The sequence below is a fragment of the Pseudorca crassidens genome, chromosome 4 (genome assembly GCF_039906515.1).
Source record: "Pseudorca crassidens isolate mPseCra1 chromosome 4, mPseCra1.hap1, whole genome shotgun sequence".
Lineage (NCBI taxonomy): Eukaryota > Metazoa > Chordata > Mammalia > Artiodactyla > Delphinidae > Pseudorca > Pseudorca crassidens.
In genome coordinates this window covers 1,425,572-1,441,169 of record NC_090299.1, presented here as the reverse complement: position 1 = coordinate 1,441,169, position 15,598 = coordinate 1,425,572, and the positions used below count along the sequence as shown (strand labels likewise).

General features: G+C 65.2%; 1 protein-coding gene across 1 annotated transcript; it reads left to right on the top strand.

Moving 5' to 3' along the window:
- The first annotated feature begins 1,021 nt into the window (after nt 1–1,021).
- MXD4 (MAX dimerization protein 4) lies at nt 1,022–15,322 on the top strand. The gene is made up of 6 exons (XM_067734873.1): nt 1,022–1,231; nt 1,340–1,439; nt 4,991–5,020; nt 10,471–10,585; nt 11,524–11,686; nt 11,999–15,322. Exons 1-6 carry the CDS (start codon nt 1,168–1,170, stop codon nt 12,151–12,153), a joined length of 627 nt encoding a protein of 208 aa, XP_067590974.1. The 5' UTR covers nt 1,022–1,167; the 3' UTR covers nt 12,154–15,322.
- Nucleotides 15,323–15,598: the final 276 nt, after the last annotated feature.

Below are 15,598 nucleotides of genomic sequence, written 5' to 3'. Positions count from 1 at the left end.
TGCTCCTATGGGCCAGCTTAGGGTCAGGAGTCACCAGGGCCATCGGCCAGCCAGCCAGCTGGGAGCTTGATGAGGAGCTCTCTCCCCTCCCAGGAAGGGCAATTCTCTTCCCTAGAAAGCGCTTCCGTGGCCAGAGGGGACAAGTGCTAGGCTCTTGGAATGTCCCCACCCTTTGGGCCAGACGTGAGCACGAAGTCCTCCACTCACGGGAGCCCTTCTTGGACTGTGGCGGCAGATCTCTGTCCCCTTCTCTTCTCAGACCCTTCCTTCCACTGGGCAGCACTGAGGCATCCCTCCTGCTCTGGGCCTCAGTTTCCCCACTGAGATCCTCAAGGAGGCCTGGCTCTTAGGCTCAGACCGTCTACGCCCCTTCTCCAAGCCCCAGCCTTTCCTGGGGTCGCGCTGTGTCCGGCGGGGAGGGTTGTAGTTTTGCAGCCCCACGGGAGACCCCGAGCTTCCGCGAAGCCAGTGTGGCAGCAGGCCCGGGGCAACAGGTTCCTGCGTAGAGGGTGCAGACCCGGCAGACCGACGAGGGTGTCCGGGACTCTCCCAGCGCCCTAACGGGCCCTCGCACGGGGCCCGGCGGCTGGCTGTCCCACCGCGCTCCGCTTCCTCTCGGCAACGAGTCCGGTCGCGGAGCCCTCATTGGCCGCGCGCCCCGCGGCCGGCCATTGGCCCGCCGTACCTACTTTACATAGACCGCTCTGGGCCAATCGGCGCGCGTCGCCTACTTAACATGCACGCCGGCCGCCAGTCAGCGAGCGCGGGGGCTGGGCCACCACGTGCTGTTGCTAAGCTTGCGCTTCTAAATTGTTACTATCGCGGCGGGCCTATCGGAACCGAGCTTCGCATCTGTCAACATTCTCGGCCCGGCCCGAGGCGTTCGGCCGGCTCCCATTGGCCCCGGCCCAGCCGAGCGCCCGCCCCCGAATCCGCAGTGCCGGCTTCCATTGGCTGCATCGGCCGTCGCTCGCCCTTATGTGTCAATTTGAGAGCCTGAGGCGGAGGGTGGCGGCCGAGCGCACAGCTAGTCCGCGGGAGTCGGGGAAGTGGGGCCGCCGGGCGCGCGGGGCGGTCGGCGAGCGGAGCCGGCCGGAGCGGGCCGGGCAGCGGCCGCCGCCGTCCCGGAGCGCGCGCGTGCGCGCGGTCGGGCTGGTGGGCGGGAGGATGGAGCTGAACTCTCTGCTGATCCTGCTGGAGGCGGCCGAGTACCTGGAGCGCAGGGACCGAGGTAGCGCCCGCGCCCCTTTGTGCGCCGGGCCGCGGGCGGGCGGGCGGGCGGGCGGCGGCGGGGCCGGGGTCGGGGCGGGGGCCCGCTGACCGCGCCGTCTGTCCGCAGAGGCCGAGCACGGCTACGCCTCGGTGCTGCCCTTCGACGGCGATTTCGCCAGGAAGAAAACAAAGGCGGCCGGCCTGGTGCGCAAGGCCCCGAACAACAGGTACCGCCCCCCGCGCGGCTTCCCCCGCCCCGGCCCGACACCAGGGCCTTACGCCCCCGGAGCGCCCTCCCCAGCCCAGACCCCAGCCTGTAGCCCGGCTGCCGCCGCGCGCCCCGGCGGCCAGCCTGGAGGAGGAGGCGCGTCCGGGCCGCGGCAGCCCCGCCCGGCCGGCCCCGCCCGCACCGTCGCCATCTTCCTGCGGGCCGCGCCTCCTCGGCCTCTCGCGTAAACAGTGCCACGCGTACAGCGCCCGCCGCCCGGGGTCTCCTCCCGTAGCAGCTCCCCGCCCCCAAGTTGTTCTGGACTTTTCCGGGCAGGAAAAGTGTTGTCAGGGCCGCTGGCCGGTGCCCCGTGGGTCTGGGGAGACTGAGGCTCGGCGCATAGCAGCATGGAGCTGCCCGCCCTGACCTCTGCTCGTCGCGGGCGGGTGGGCTGCATCTCTCCCGACTGTCTCCGAGGGCCGAGCCCCGCTACTGGGCTGAGTCCACCCACCCCCAGGGGTTTGCACGAAGAAGGCAAGAAGGAGCGTGGAGGCCCTGCCCTGGGCCCCCACCCCTCGCATGGTGCCCACCGCCCCCACCCAGCCTCCTGACACAAGTGAAACTCCAGCGATCAGGGTAGGGGCACCCTTCTTGGGTCAGAAGGCCTTTTCTAAGGGACCGGAAGAGGCTGCAGGCTGCTGTGCAGCAGCCTCTCCTGGTGCCAGTAATCCACCCCTTCCTCTGGCCTTGTACCCAAGCTGTGGAATCCCGAAAGACGGCGTGCACGTCCCTGGGTGGGAGAGAGGACCCTCAGCTAGGGCTCCCATGGGATTCCACTCTCCTGGCTGCCGTGGGGACCACAGCACACCTGGCACGGCACAGGGGCCCACTTCGGCCCTGGACCATGTCACCAGGCTGGGAGCCATACTTCCAGGGGCTTTGGGGCCCCTTGGCAGAGGGTGTGGCTCATTCCTGTGGCCTACTTGTTCTTGGGAAACAGAAAGGCTGGCACAAGAACCCATCTCCTGTGACGTCCTGGCGCCCTGGGCCTGGCAAGGAATTGGTTTAGTCTCCATCTGCTCTGGCTGGACATGCCTCTGAGTCCCAGCCCTTGGTGCCCTGCTGGGGACAGTTTGGGAAAGGACATGCATGGGTGGGGGGACACCACTGCCTCAGGCGTCCTTAGTGAGCGAGCTGGGCCCCTGCTGTTGTTTCTCACTTGTTGGTCCCAAGTGCCCTGCCACCCGTGGAAAACTTTGGGCTGTGACCCTTTACTTCCGTGGTATAGGGTAGCCAGAGCTGATAACCAGAATCATAGCTGAGGTTCTCACACGCGTGCTAGTTAGTAGTCACCCCACCGCCTGAAGGAGATGTTATTTTTGTCTCTACTTTAGGGCTGAGGCTCAGGGAGATTCAACTACTCGCTAGGGCCACCTTCCCATCTCTAGGGCTCCTGTTCTGAGGTGGGATCCTGGCCTCCTACATTCTGCTGGGATGGAGACCTTGAGGGCACCGCGGAGGGACCGAGAGGGTCTCCCAAGCCAGGGTGCACCTCCCTGCTGCTCCTCTGGGTGGAGCCCGGCTCCCCCAGTGCTTCAGGCACCCCACGGCTCACAGGCGGCCCTGCGCGGCTGTCCTGGCCCAGCGGGGTCTCAGCCAGCCCAGCCCAGGGTCCAGAGGATGCAGAGCCCTGACTTGGCAGGGCAGCTCCACACCTCTAAGGCTCTGTGTCCCCTGAGGTGAGGGGAAGGAATGGGCGCAGCAAGGACCAGCATGAGGCGTGAGTCATGGGGCAGAAGGGCAACCTGTGTTGGAGGAGACGGCAGCCTCCACGGTTGCCAGGGCTTCAGCGAGGGCTTTTCGGGGGCAGTGGTTCAGCAGGAGGGGGCTGGAGCCAGCCTCCCAGGGATCAGGTCCTGCAGTGAAGTGGGCAGAAGGGTGCCTACTTCGAGGGGTTGAAGGCATGAGTGAACGGTGAAGCTGGGAACCCACTTAGCACGGCCCTGGCCAGGGAGTCCCTCCCCTCCCCAGGCCACTGTGCTCCTGGGACCTGAGTGACCATCTCCCCACAAGGCTCTACGAGTGTCTGGACCAGGGGAGGGCTTCAAGAGGGCTTTGGCCCCTCTGCGTCCCCCGGTTGCCCAAGCAGCGCCCCGTCCGTCCAGGATGGGGTCCAGCCCAGCCGTGAGGGGCAGGCTGGCAGGCTTCTCTGCACTGAGGGGCACTCGCTGCCCCTCACATCCCTGACAAGTGAGCAGACCCACAGATCCACAGCGCCGGGCTGTGGTTCAGGCCAGCGAGGAGCCTGACGGCTGTGCCCCCTCCTGGCCCCAGCCAGCCCTGGCAGAGGTTCGGAGGCTCCTTGCCCAGCCTATGTGACCAGCAAGGCCCTCGAGGCCCTGGAACCTGGGTCTGGAGGTTCTGAGGCTGCACAGGGCAACCCGGGAGCCGGCTGCCCTGCTGGGCCCCACTTGGCTGTGGTGGGACCGTGAACCGTGGCAGGTGCACAGGCAGGCAGGATGGGCAAGCTGGAGGTAGGGATGGGAGACACCTACTCCTGAGCTCCTGGGGCAGGAGGGAGTGAGGGCAGGTAGGCAGAGGCGGCAGAGTCTCTGGGAAGGAGTGCGGGGTAGGGGTTGCAGAGCCTGCTCTGGGTGTGCTCCAAGGGGACCTGGGTCCTCTGTCCCGTGTGAGGCAGCCTGGGAAGCCTCGGAGCCCTGGCTGGCCCACAGGATTCCTGCCTGGACGAGGAGGGTGACCTGGAAGTGGGAGCTGGCCTGTGCTGCCTCCCTGTCACCGTGCTCCTGCTCTCTGTGGCACTCAGACTCTGTGCTCCTGTCTGCAGGCGGGCAGGGCTTGGGCAGCAGGTGGGGCTGCTGCCCCCAGAGAGGCCAGTCCTGCCAGGCCCTGGCCCCTCAGGGAAGCAGAGGGGCCAGCCTCAGTCTCCCCACTGGCCCAGAAGCATCCCTATCCCAGAGGCCCCCTTAGGGGCTGATCCCTCTGTTGCCAGGTGTCCCCGTTGGCATGGTGGGCTGTGATCATGCAGGTGTATGAGCCGGATGGGGTGGGGATGGTGCTCTGTCTGGTGATACTGGGCCAGGACGCCCGTGTCCAAGTCCTGGCCTCTGTGGTCACCTGCCCTTGGCCTTGTGTGCCAGCCCAGGTGGCTCCCAGGACACCACTAGCCTCGGGGACTGGGGAGCTGAGAAGGCAGGTGGCTCAGTGCCCAGGCAGCCTTGGAAGCGCTGGGTGGCTCAGCCCCAGGACCGGCTACTGCGGCTCCTCGGGCCCGGCCCACCCCTTCTGAAAGGGACCTGGACCCTCCTGCCAGCCGGGCACCCTGGACACGGCTGCACCTCTGTCTCTCTCATGTTTGTCATTGGGTGTGAGGTCTTCCAGCTTTTGGTCAGTAGCTACTCACCTGCCCCAGCGCTGCCTGTCTTGGGCCATCCTGGGGCCCAGACGCTCTCCACACTGTCTGCAGGTCCCCGGGCCCCTGAGTAGGGCCCTCATCCTGTGCTCTGATGGTGGGCAGTGAAGTGAGCTCTGTCTTTGTGTCTCTCTAAACAGGTCTTCACACAATGAACTAGAAAAGCACAGGTAAGTGATCTCCTGTTCCGCACGCTCCGCCACATGAGCCGCGTGGTACATCCCACCCGCCCTTCTGCTGCGGGGGTGCTGTGGCCAGCCGCCACCCCCTCTCCCTGCCTCTGTGTCCTGGCTGTGGCTCAGCACGCTGCCGGGCTGTGCCACCGTCTTGGGAAGGGGCCTTCTTGACGGAAGAGGCCAGGCTCTGCTCTCAGGCATTCCCATGCGAGCAGGCAGGGGTGGGGGGCCAGCCCCTGCTCTTGGGAGCTCAGCCTGGGGTCCGGAGCCAGGTGGGGGTCAGCGACTTGGGGCAGGGCCCCTTGTGCTGTGTGTCATTCAGGGCCGGCTCCCTGGAAGAGGAGCTCTATCTGTTTTGGGGTGTCTGAGCCCTTTTGGGAGCAGGTCCTTAGCCCTTAGGATGCTGGCCTGCCACCAGGAAGGTTCAGCCCTCTTGGACTGGGATCTCTTGTGCCCTGGGGCCTGCCTTCCAAGGAGTGCCCAGTAGAGTCTTGTCCACGGGCAGTGGGATGGGCAGCCAGTGCCTGGCCACGTGGGCCTGGTGGGAAGCTCTGGCCCAGGGCAGGATCCAGGGGAGTCCACTTCATGCCCACCCATCGGCCCCGGGGATGGGTCCATTCTTGTCCTCCTCTGAGGAGTTGGGGGGCTTGCAGTGAGAAGGAGGAGGGGCAGCGTGGCTTCCCGAAGAGCCTCTGCCCCCCAGCCCTAGTCCGCCCAGGGCCCTGTGCTCGTGACTGCCGTCCTCTCTCCCTGGCTGGCTCAGCCCGCTGCTCTAGCTCCGGGCCTCCCTCTGCAGTGGGGACGAGGTGCGGTGGACAGGTGTCCTCATGGCCGATCGCAGCCAGGCTGTGTGTGCGTGCAGGAGCCCTGAAGCCAGACCCAGGGGTGACTCCCAGAGAGATGCTCACGGTAGCTTTCTCCTGACCTTTGCTCCCATCTCCGGAATGGGCCAGTTCTTTCCTCCTTTCTTGGCTTGGGATGGGGTGGGGAATGGGGGTCTGCACACAAGATGAACTCTCCCAGGCTGCCGTGGAGCTCGGCCAGCCCTGTGTCCCCACCCCCATGTCTGCACCCACGGCAGCGCCAACTGCTTCTCCCCTGGGATCAGGGCCTCTGCTGGGCGGCGCTGAGCGGGGACAGAACGCTCTGTTCTCTGGAGGAGCCGCACTTCCTGGACTGTTCCTGTGCGTTTGGGGGGTTCCTGAGAGACCATGGAGGTGGGGCAGGTGTAGGGGCCTCTGTTCCTGGCTGGCCCATAAGCAGGTGTGGTCCGCCCTGAGGAGCCCACAGACCTGGGGCTTGGGACCCTGTTGGGGCCCTCGGTCACGGCTGTACCTGCGGCTGCCTGATGCTGACGCCGGACGCTCCTGGTCGCTGGCCACAGGAAGGCCGTGTGCCGTCCCAAGGAAGGAAGGAAGCACCTGGCTGGGTCACCCGGCTGGCCCCAGGGAGGTTGGCCCTCGATGTCGCCTTCCCTGGGAGGCATGCCACGTTGGGCCTGCGGGACTTCCCCTTGCCGGTGCTGGGAGCTCGCTGGGAGCCAGTGGCCCACCCTAGGCCCACTCTAGCCTGCCCTGTTCCTCCTCCCCTCCCTCCCCTTCCGCTCAGAGAGCAGCTCCAGCTGGTCTGCTCAGGCCAGTGCTTGGCTCCTGACCCCGGGGACGGGTTTGTGACGGCCATGTGTTCCCGCCCAGGCTCAGCTCCAGGCTTTAGCTTCTGTAGGGGGGAGGGGGCCATCAGCATCCCCCTGGCGGGGCAGGACCCATCACAAAGGCCAGCCCAGGGCCCTCAGTGGAGCTGCCCACCTCTCCCCAGCATGGAGGTGGTTATTCGGGTCCTGGGTGGGTCCTTCCGAGGGAGGCCTCCTGTGCAGCTGCCCCGTCTGCCTGATGCAGCCATGCAAGACCTCACAACAGCTAGGAAATACAGGGGGACAGGGACGACCGGGCTACCTCACTCCCCGTCCCACCCGCTGAGGAACCACGGGTGGGTGTCCTTGTCGCCTCTTCCCCGAAGCCAGGCTTGGGGAGGTTCAGAGCCTGGCTTTGCCCGGCGGCTGGGGGACCTGATGTGGGAGCTCTGGTCCTCTTCTGAGGAGCAGGGGGCTCTCGGTGAGAAGCTGGGTAGGCCTGCGTCAGGGCTGGGCTGTGGCCAGACGCACGGGCAGGAGCTGCCGTTCACAGCGATGCAGGTCTGCACAGGGTGCCTTCAGGAAGTGGCGGGTTTTCAAAGCTCCCAGGAATGCTGGGCGCAGCTGAGGGGCACTGGCGCAGGGCTGGGGCACTGTAGCTGCTTCAGACGAGGGCCGAGCGCAAGCCTAGTGTAGCCCGGGTCCTTGGCACCCCCTCCAGCGCCAGGGAGGTGGTGGCGATGCCCACTCCCCACAGGGGTGGGACCCTGAGGCTCAGATGGTTGGGGGCCTGCCCGGGGCCCCACTGGAGCTGCTTCCCAGCCTTGCAGCCCCGCTGGACGCTCTCCGGGAGTTGGCTTGGCGTGTGGTCCGGTGTTGAACATGGCACGGCTGCAGCCGGCGGCCTCTCTTTGTCTCTCGAGAAGCCTCTGCTTTATGATTTCTAACGCGGTCTGTTCATGGACGTGCGAGGACCCCCCTGCGCCCCACCCCAGAGACAGCACCCTAGGCAGTGGGGTGGCCAAGCCTGCATTCTCCTCCTCCATGCGGGTACTGAGGGATAAGAACAGAACTTCGTTACCTGCTATTTCCTAACTTGACCTTTCCCCAGACACCCCGCGGGCCCCGTCCACCTGTGTCCGTGCATTCTCCTCGTCCCCTAGGCCGGGTGCCCGCACAGGACATGCAGCTGTACCGCAGGGTTCTGAGTGACGGCTCTCCAGTAAACACAGACGGTGCTGCAGTCTGCTGGGTCTGGAGCCGGGGGGGTAGATTTGTGGGGCCGAAATCCTAGACCTAGACATGCCGGTTGAGGGCTTGAGTCGCCTTGGTGGCCCTTCTGAACTTCCCTCCCACCAGGGAAGCTGGAACTGCCCGCTGGCCAGCTCGACAGCTAGTCGCACCTTTTCATTTCAGCCCAAATTACCATCTCTCCTCGGTAAGCTTTCCTGTTCTAGATCGCTGCCAGACGGAGTTGGTTTTGTGTTAGGTTAGCCGTTTGTGTTCTGCAACCTGCCTGTCTGTGTCCTTTGCCTGTTTTCACGTTAAGGTCCTCCTCTTTTTCATTTTGGTGCGTATGAACTCCAAATGGCACGAATACTAACCGCTTGTCTTCTACGTGTATTTGCAGATGTTTTTTTGCTGTTACTTGTCGTTTACCTGTGTTTTTTCTTTCATGTACAAATATGTCCTTTTCTGATTGTAAAAGTGTTATGTGGATTTTTTAGCATAGAAAATCTGGAAAGTACAAAAAACGCACAAAGCCGAAGAAATAAACGTTGCCAACCACGTCACGTGGAGACGCGTGCTTCCTGCTCTTCATTGTGTCCCGTGGAGTCTCTCGTGTGCGTCTGTTGCTTTATTTTTTGACTCTATCTTGGGTCAGTTGTCACATAGGTGGTTTTGTGTTCTGATGTTTTCACTTCTGTTCGTGATGTGAAAACGTGGAATATACTGAAACGATGACATACTTGCCTCTGGGTGGTAGAATTGGGGGGGTAGTTTTCATTTATTTTTTTCTTTTGATTTGCATCTTCCAATTTTCCACAAAGGTCACGTACCGTGTACGTACTCGAATGGTAGATTGTAAGAATCGCCACTCATAGATGAGTGGACAGGGGACCCCCGCTTGTGAACTTGGTGCATGTGGTGGGTCGGGGGTCTCTGATTGTGAGCTGTGCTTGAGCACATAGCACCATTGGCTGGGGGGGCTTTGCGCCTCCTGCCCCACAGTCCCAGCACCTTGGAGGCAGGGAGGCTGAGGCTGCCAGGCCCTGGGGGCCACGCGGCAGTGAGCCCCCTGGTGTGCCCCCTTCCGCAGCGCTGTGTGAGCGTGGGGCAGGGCTCCTCTCTGAAGATCCTCCAGCCTTGAGGTGGACCCTGGGGCCTGCTCGGAACGCAGATCCCTGGTGTTCAAGCTTCAGGCCGCTGCTCTGCCTGGCCTGGTGGCCGAGTGCAGCCTCAGTCTCGTGTTCTAGAAGTTCTTTCTAAGGTCAAACTCAGGTTCACCAGGAAAACTCTAGGCCCCGGGTGCCAGGGGCTGGGGTGCCGGGTGGGGAGGAGCTTCGTCAGCAGGAGGGTGCCGTGTGGACGTGGGTGGCAGACGTAGGGCCCTCCTCCCGTCGGGTGGGGCTGTTATCGCAGCTCTGCAGATGGGCTGCTGCCCTGCACTGAGCTGCCCACTCCCTCCCTACGCTTCGGGGGGCCCCCTCTGTTCTAGGGACATGGCCATCGCTGCCCGATTTCCTTCCAGAGTCTAAGGGAGACTGGATTTGCCAGGGCTTTGGAACATGGGGGATGACAGGGGGGCCGCCAGGGTTGGCGTCCTTGCAGGAAGGAGCGCGCCGACAGTGGTGATGGGGGGCAGCGGTTCGTCAGAGCCTCGCGGGGAAGCCTGCCGTGTGCCCTTGCGATCCTCTCTTAAGAGCTTCGCCTAAGCAGGGCATCTTTGTTTGGAAACCACCTGGGCAGCCTGCAGGGGCTCCGGTGGGTCACGTGCCATCAGCGTGCTTTGGGGGTGAACCTTGGCCGCCCTGTGCCCCCGCGCCCCCGTGGCCTCTGCCACCCACCCTCCGCAGACCAGATGAGCCAGGGAAGAAGGGCACATCTAGGTCACAGCTCCTCACCCTGTATGTGAGCAAATGCTGTTGACTCTTATGGTTCCAGTTCCGTGGGAAAACTGCATTCATCTGCGTGGACACGGGGACAAAATCTAGAACGAAGCAGTTTCCAAAGGGGTCCCAGACTCGAGTAGGAGGGGTCTGTCCTTGGCCTTCCCTGACTTGGACGGACTCATGTTTCTGTGGTGACGACAGTGACCAGAGAGCTCCCTGCACTTGGCGAGGTGGGGGACGGAAGGCTTGTAGGGGGCGTCCCTGATCTCCGCCTGGGACAGCGTGACCAGCACCCCGTGCCTCGCCCCCTCCAAGTTTCCCCCCACCACCTTCCGGACCCCACTGGAGAGGGTGGGGACAACAGGGTGAGCTGGGGCTCTGGGAGCCTGGCTGTAGCACTCGGAGGCTCTGGGGGCCATGATGGGCTGGCTGGCCACACGGGCCCAGCCACAGGCCCCGCCCTTTCACTGGGGCTTCTGGAGGGCCGTGGGTGCCAGGCTGCTCCAGGGGGCTGGAGGCGCTGCCCTCTGGGCTGGGAGGGGAGCCCGGGGAGGGACCCTCAGCAGGTCCGTGCAGGCTTCCGGCTGACCGCCCCCTGCCCCCTCCCCCCGCCCTCCAAAGCTCTTGGGCTGCTGTGCCGCACGGCCACCGTGCCAGGCTGTGCCGCCCCCGCCTGACCGTTCCGTCTCTGGTTCTTTCAGACGAGCCAAACTCCGGCTCTACCTGGAGCAGCTCAAGCAGCTGGTGCCCCTGGGCCCCGACAGCACCCGCCACACCACGCTGAGCCTCCTGAAGCGTGCCAAGATGCACATCAAGGTGAGCAGGGCCGCCCCCGTGCACCCGGGGGAGTGGTCAGAGGGCCTGAGGGTGGGGTGGGGAGCCCGCCCTGCAGGTGCGCAGCGGGCCAGCGTGGGGGGCACGGCAGTGGGAGCCGCTGAGGGTCGAGGTAGCGGCAGGCGCAGGCTGGGTTTTGTGGGGTGGGGGTGGGAGGCGGGGGTGGGCTGCACGTCGCCCCCCGGGCCCTGGGGTGTGAAGTGGCAGCAGCTGGAAGGAAGGCTGGCTCCTTCCATGCCGATGCCACCGTTGGAGGCCGGTGGGAAGCAGACGGCCCCGGCGTGTGCGGAGTTTCTGGGGCGAGGGGTAGGGGTTGCTCTCTAGGGGCTGGCGGTGGGGTGTAGACTGAGTGAGACGCTGCCTGGGGCTGGCCCCCTAAGTCTTAAGACTGAGACCTACTGGGTTGGGGGTCTAGGGACACTTGGGCCAACCAGGGAAGGTCTCATTCCTCCCGCCGGCCCCTCCCGAGCCTGCGCAGGTGTGGGCTGCCCCAGGCCCCCGACGGAGAGGCCGCCCCCGACGGAGAGGCCGCGGCTCAGTGCCTGGGAAGGTGTGGAGCAGTTGGGCGGGCAGGGCGGCCGTATTGAGCAGGGAAGAGCCCCTGTGGGCAGGGCTGTTGTCTGGGACGGGTGCCAGGCCACGGCTGGGCGGCGCTGTCCCAGGGCTTCAGGCCCACACGTGACTCGGTTTGGCCAAGCTGGCTGGTGGCTGTAGGCCTTCTGGAGCTGGTCAGCAGATGCAGAGCACGGGGCTGGGAGGCGGCACCTACATAAACTCCTGGTGGGCGCGAGGAGGGGGTGCATCAGGCCTTTGGGGCCCAGGCCGAGTGGGGGATGGGAACCTGCCCTGGCCCTTGTGCCCTGGCGCGTCCCGGTGGCCGGGGGTGCCCCGCCCCGGGCTCACAGCTCCCGTGCCCCCAGAAACTGGAGGAGCAGGACCGCCGGGCGCTGAGCATCAAGGAGCAGCTGCAGCGGGAGCACCGCTTCCTGAAGCGGCGCCTGGAGCAGCTGTCGGTGCAGAGCCTGGAGCGCGTGCGCACGGACAGCACAGGCTCCGCCGTCTCCACCGATGACTCGGAGCAAGGTGGGGACGTGGAGGCCGCCTGCAGGGACTTTGGGCATGGATGTCGTGCAGCCCTGGGTAGGAAGCTGGGAGGGTGGGGCCGGCCTGGTGGAGGCCCCGGGGGAGGATGGGTCGAAAGTCCCCGGCATGTCAGAGGCACGTCAGGGCCCCTGTGTGAGGTGGCAGAGGGGACGGGATGAGGAAGGTGAGGCGTGGAGGCCTGGTGACCTGCCCACGTGAGGGCCAGAGCTAGGCTCGGGCCCGGCAGCGTGCCTCGGGAGGCCTGGCTGGCACTGGCACGGCGTCTGACCCCACCCCGTCTGTTCTCTGCAGAAGTGGATGTAGAGGGTGTGGGGTTCGGCACCGGCGAGCTGGACAGTGTTGGCAGCGGCAGTGACGTGGACGACCACTACAGCCTGCGTGGCGGCTGCAGCCACGGCAGCTACGGGCCCCCCTGCAGGCGGCCTGGCCGCCCCGGCCTCTCGTAGGCCCTGCCCTCTGCCCCTCGGCCCGCCTGCCCGCCCGCCCAGCCGAGCGTGTCAACCCTCCGGTCCTTGAAGTCTCTCCACGGGCCCACTGCTGTGCCATTCTGGAAGCTCCGGCTGCCGCCTGGGCTGCCCGCCTCCGCCTGCCTGCCGGTCAGGGCCTGCCGCGCCGCCCACTCCTCCCACCCAGGCAGGGACCCCTATGGGGAGGCGGGGCCCAGCTCCCAGGGCCCAGAGCCCAGCATAGCCGCCCACGGTCTGTTCTCAGATTCCTAATCATTCCAGAAGTATTAAACATCATTGCTGCAAACCTCGGCGGGCGCCGTGTGAGGGGCTTAATGACCACCTCGGGGAGCTCAGACCCCAACCCCGGCCCCCAGGAGAAAGGAGCGGACCGAGGAAGGAAGGAAGGCGCGGCTCTCCGTCCATCCGTCCGTCTATCTGTCGGTCCACGTAGGCTCCTGAGGCGTGGACAGAGGGATCCATGAAGGGCGGGACTCGGGTGAGCACCCTGGGGCAGGTGGGCGGACGGGGGCCTTGGCACCCCCAGGTGTCAGGAGCCAGGGCTGGGCTTCTGGGGGCTGCCAGGCTACCCCACTCCGATCTGGGCAGCTTCTGCTCTGTTGTTAGATCCCTCAGATGTACACACGCATATGCACCTAGGCACACACGCCTGCCCGCACACACGTGCACGCATGCAGACACACGTGGTCACTGGACCCAGAGGCCCTTGGGAGCCAGAGGGCGCATGTCCTGGGGCCTTCAAGGGTCAGTTGGGCAAATGCTGGCCCGTGGCCTGTGCCTGGCTCCCCCTCCCACCCCCCCCACCCCACCCCCCCGGCTCCCCTGCCCAGTCTGGCCAAGGCAAGGGACCTCTCCTCCCAGCAGGGGCTGAGGAGTGCTGGGGGCTATGAGTTGAAACCACTGGGTCCTCAGAGGGCTTGCTTGTTTCCCTTTAAAAGACAAAAACAAAACAAAAAGTTGCTGCACTGCCCAGAAGCCCAGAACGAGGCTCCCGGGAGAGAAGCTTTTCCCCAAAACCAAGGAGAAACATTTTTAAAAAGAGAAAGAGGCCGTGATGCCGGTGCGCGCCGCCTACTTCCTGTACGAGATCTTTCTACTCTATTTTCCTAGCCGTTATCGCGCCCTTGTTTGCTGAGGGGTGGGAGCGACCCAGCGTCTCAGGGACTCGTCTGTCTGTCACCGTTGTCCAAGCGTGCCTTGTGTCCCGTGTCTGGCTCCACCCGACCGCCACCACCAGCATCTCCCGCGTGGCTCACGGGACGCCCCCAGGTGCCCTCCTGGCCCCCTCCCCGTGGGGCGCCCCTCCTGGCAGCCAGGCCAGGTCAGGTCGGCGGCTGTGCAGCAGCAGGACGGCGCTCTGTCACCTGGTGGGAGGGGCCGTGACCTGTGCAGCCTGGCCTCCTTGGGGCCGGGGCGGTGTGTGTGGGGTGTGGGTGCGGCCGCTACCAGAGAAGTAGGTTCCTCCCTGCACCTAGCTTGAAGCCTGCCTCCTCCCGACCTGAGCAAGGGCTCCGGGTGTCAGGCGTTGGCAGCTGCTGAGGACAGCTGTTCACCCTGGGCGGTCCGGCCTGGGCATTAGGAGGCTTCTCCTGGCCTTTTGTCCCTGGGTCTTTGTCCCCGGAGACCACACAGCAGCGTTCAGGTGGAGGGCTGTTGGGCTGACTCACAGCGTCGGCCTGCCTGTCTGGTGCATTGCAGACGATTTCCAGATCGCAGGGGCAAGATTTGTGTTTATCTTTGTCACGCTGACGGACACCCCGGGTGGGTGGCCTGCTGAAGCAGAAAGGGATCCCTGGAAACAACTCTGGCACAGAACCTGCCCTCCACGGGCCCGGGGATGGCGGTGGAGAGCAGGCTTGTCGGGGGGGCGGTGCACGCGGCCGGGGAGACCATCCGAACGTTTTGCCGGTGGTTGCAAGGCAAAGCGTTGTGTTGGCACCTCCTTCCGGCGTCCTCGGGGTCCCCTGGGGTCCAGCGTGCCCGGGAGGGGCTTCCGCCGTCTGCCAGAGCACGCCCACTGAGCGCTCCTTGCGAGGACCCCGCACCACCTGAGCGGGGCAGGAACACCCATGTTTAAGAGCCTTCCTCAGGAGATACAGCTCCAGGTCCCCGGGATGGCCCGTGTTCTGAATTCTTAAAGCATCCATTCTCTAGCCAGCCCCGACACGTGGGGGAGGTCCTGCTCCCCTCTCTGGCCGGCAGAATCCTACCCAGGTGACTAGCTGTGGCCCTCAGCCGACCTTCCGGGCAGCTCAGCCCATGGCTTTTCAGGCCTCGGTTCCCATGTGGACCGGGGAGTTGGCCTCACTGGCCATCCAGAGGTGCTGGGGTCCCAGATGCCACTCCTCGCCACCAGCAGACACCAGTGAGGGTCTGGTGCTAGAGCTACTCACGTACCCACACCCCCCTTCCCTGGCCCTCGGCACAGTCCCTGCTGCTGGCCAGGGGGACCCACGGGGTTGTTAAGAGCAAACCTGAGTGTTGTGGGGCCCATAGAGAGCCAGCGGGACCAGAACAGGGCCCCGGGCGTCCTGTGCCCTCTCTGCGTGTGCCCTCCCACGCCCACCTGGGCCTCGGTGGACGAGAGCTTGGAAGCCCAGGCTCAGGTTTGGGTCCGCGCCCTCACTGTGAGGCGGCCCTCAAGCCTCAGTGCAGGCCCAGCCGGCTGGGGCGGCTGCAGGAAGGCTCTCCCCCCACCCCACCCCACCCCACCCCACCCCACTGTGGGCCCTGACTCTGTGACTCTGCCCGGGCAGAGCGGGTCTCAGAAACACGGCGCCCAAGCTCACTTCCTCGGGCGGATGGAGCTATGGCCCCGAGGGCCCCCGCCCTCGTGTCTGCCCCAGACAGTCCCCACCTGCTGGGTGGGAAGGCTCCTGCACTCTCCACCCCGTCTCTCTGGGCCAGCTAACCGGGTCCCTGCCACGGCCGTGCACAAAGGACTCTGACCACACGCAGCCACGTCTTGGGCGGTAGGGCAGGTTCTGCGCCAGAGTCTGGGGCCGCCCAGGGGGCCTGGTGCTGGCCAGGTGGGCATGTTACAAGAGCCACGCTGGACAGAGATGGGCCGCCCACCCGCCTGTTCACCGGGAGGGACTGTGCTGTACCGTTCTGTCTTTGTAACATAAATACAGATTTTTATACCTCACCTCTCTGGCTTCCGGTTCTTTCCATCACCATGTTGGGCTCCCCTCCCCTCGGCCTCCATAGGGAGCCTGAGCCCACTGGCGGGCTTGGTGGTCCTTAGCACCCTGCCCATAGCCTTGGCTTTCTGGGAGTCCCAGGAGACCACGGGCTTCCCAGAGGGCTAGGTCGGGTCCCAGGAGACCTACTAGTCGGCCACCAAGACCCCACCATCACAGCTGCCTCTCTGGACAGTCACCTGGAGATGAAGGTGGGGGTCAAGGTGGAAGCCCCGCCCCCC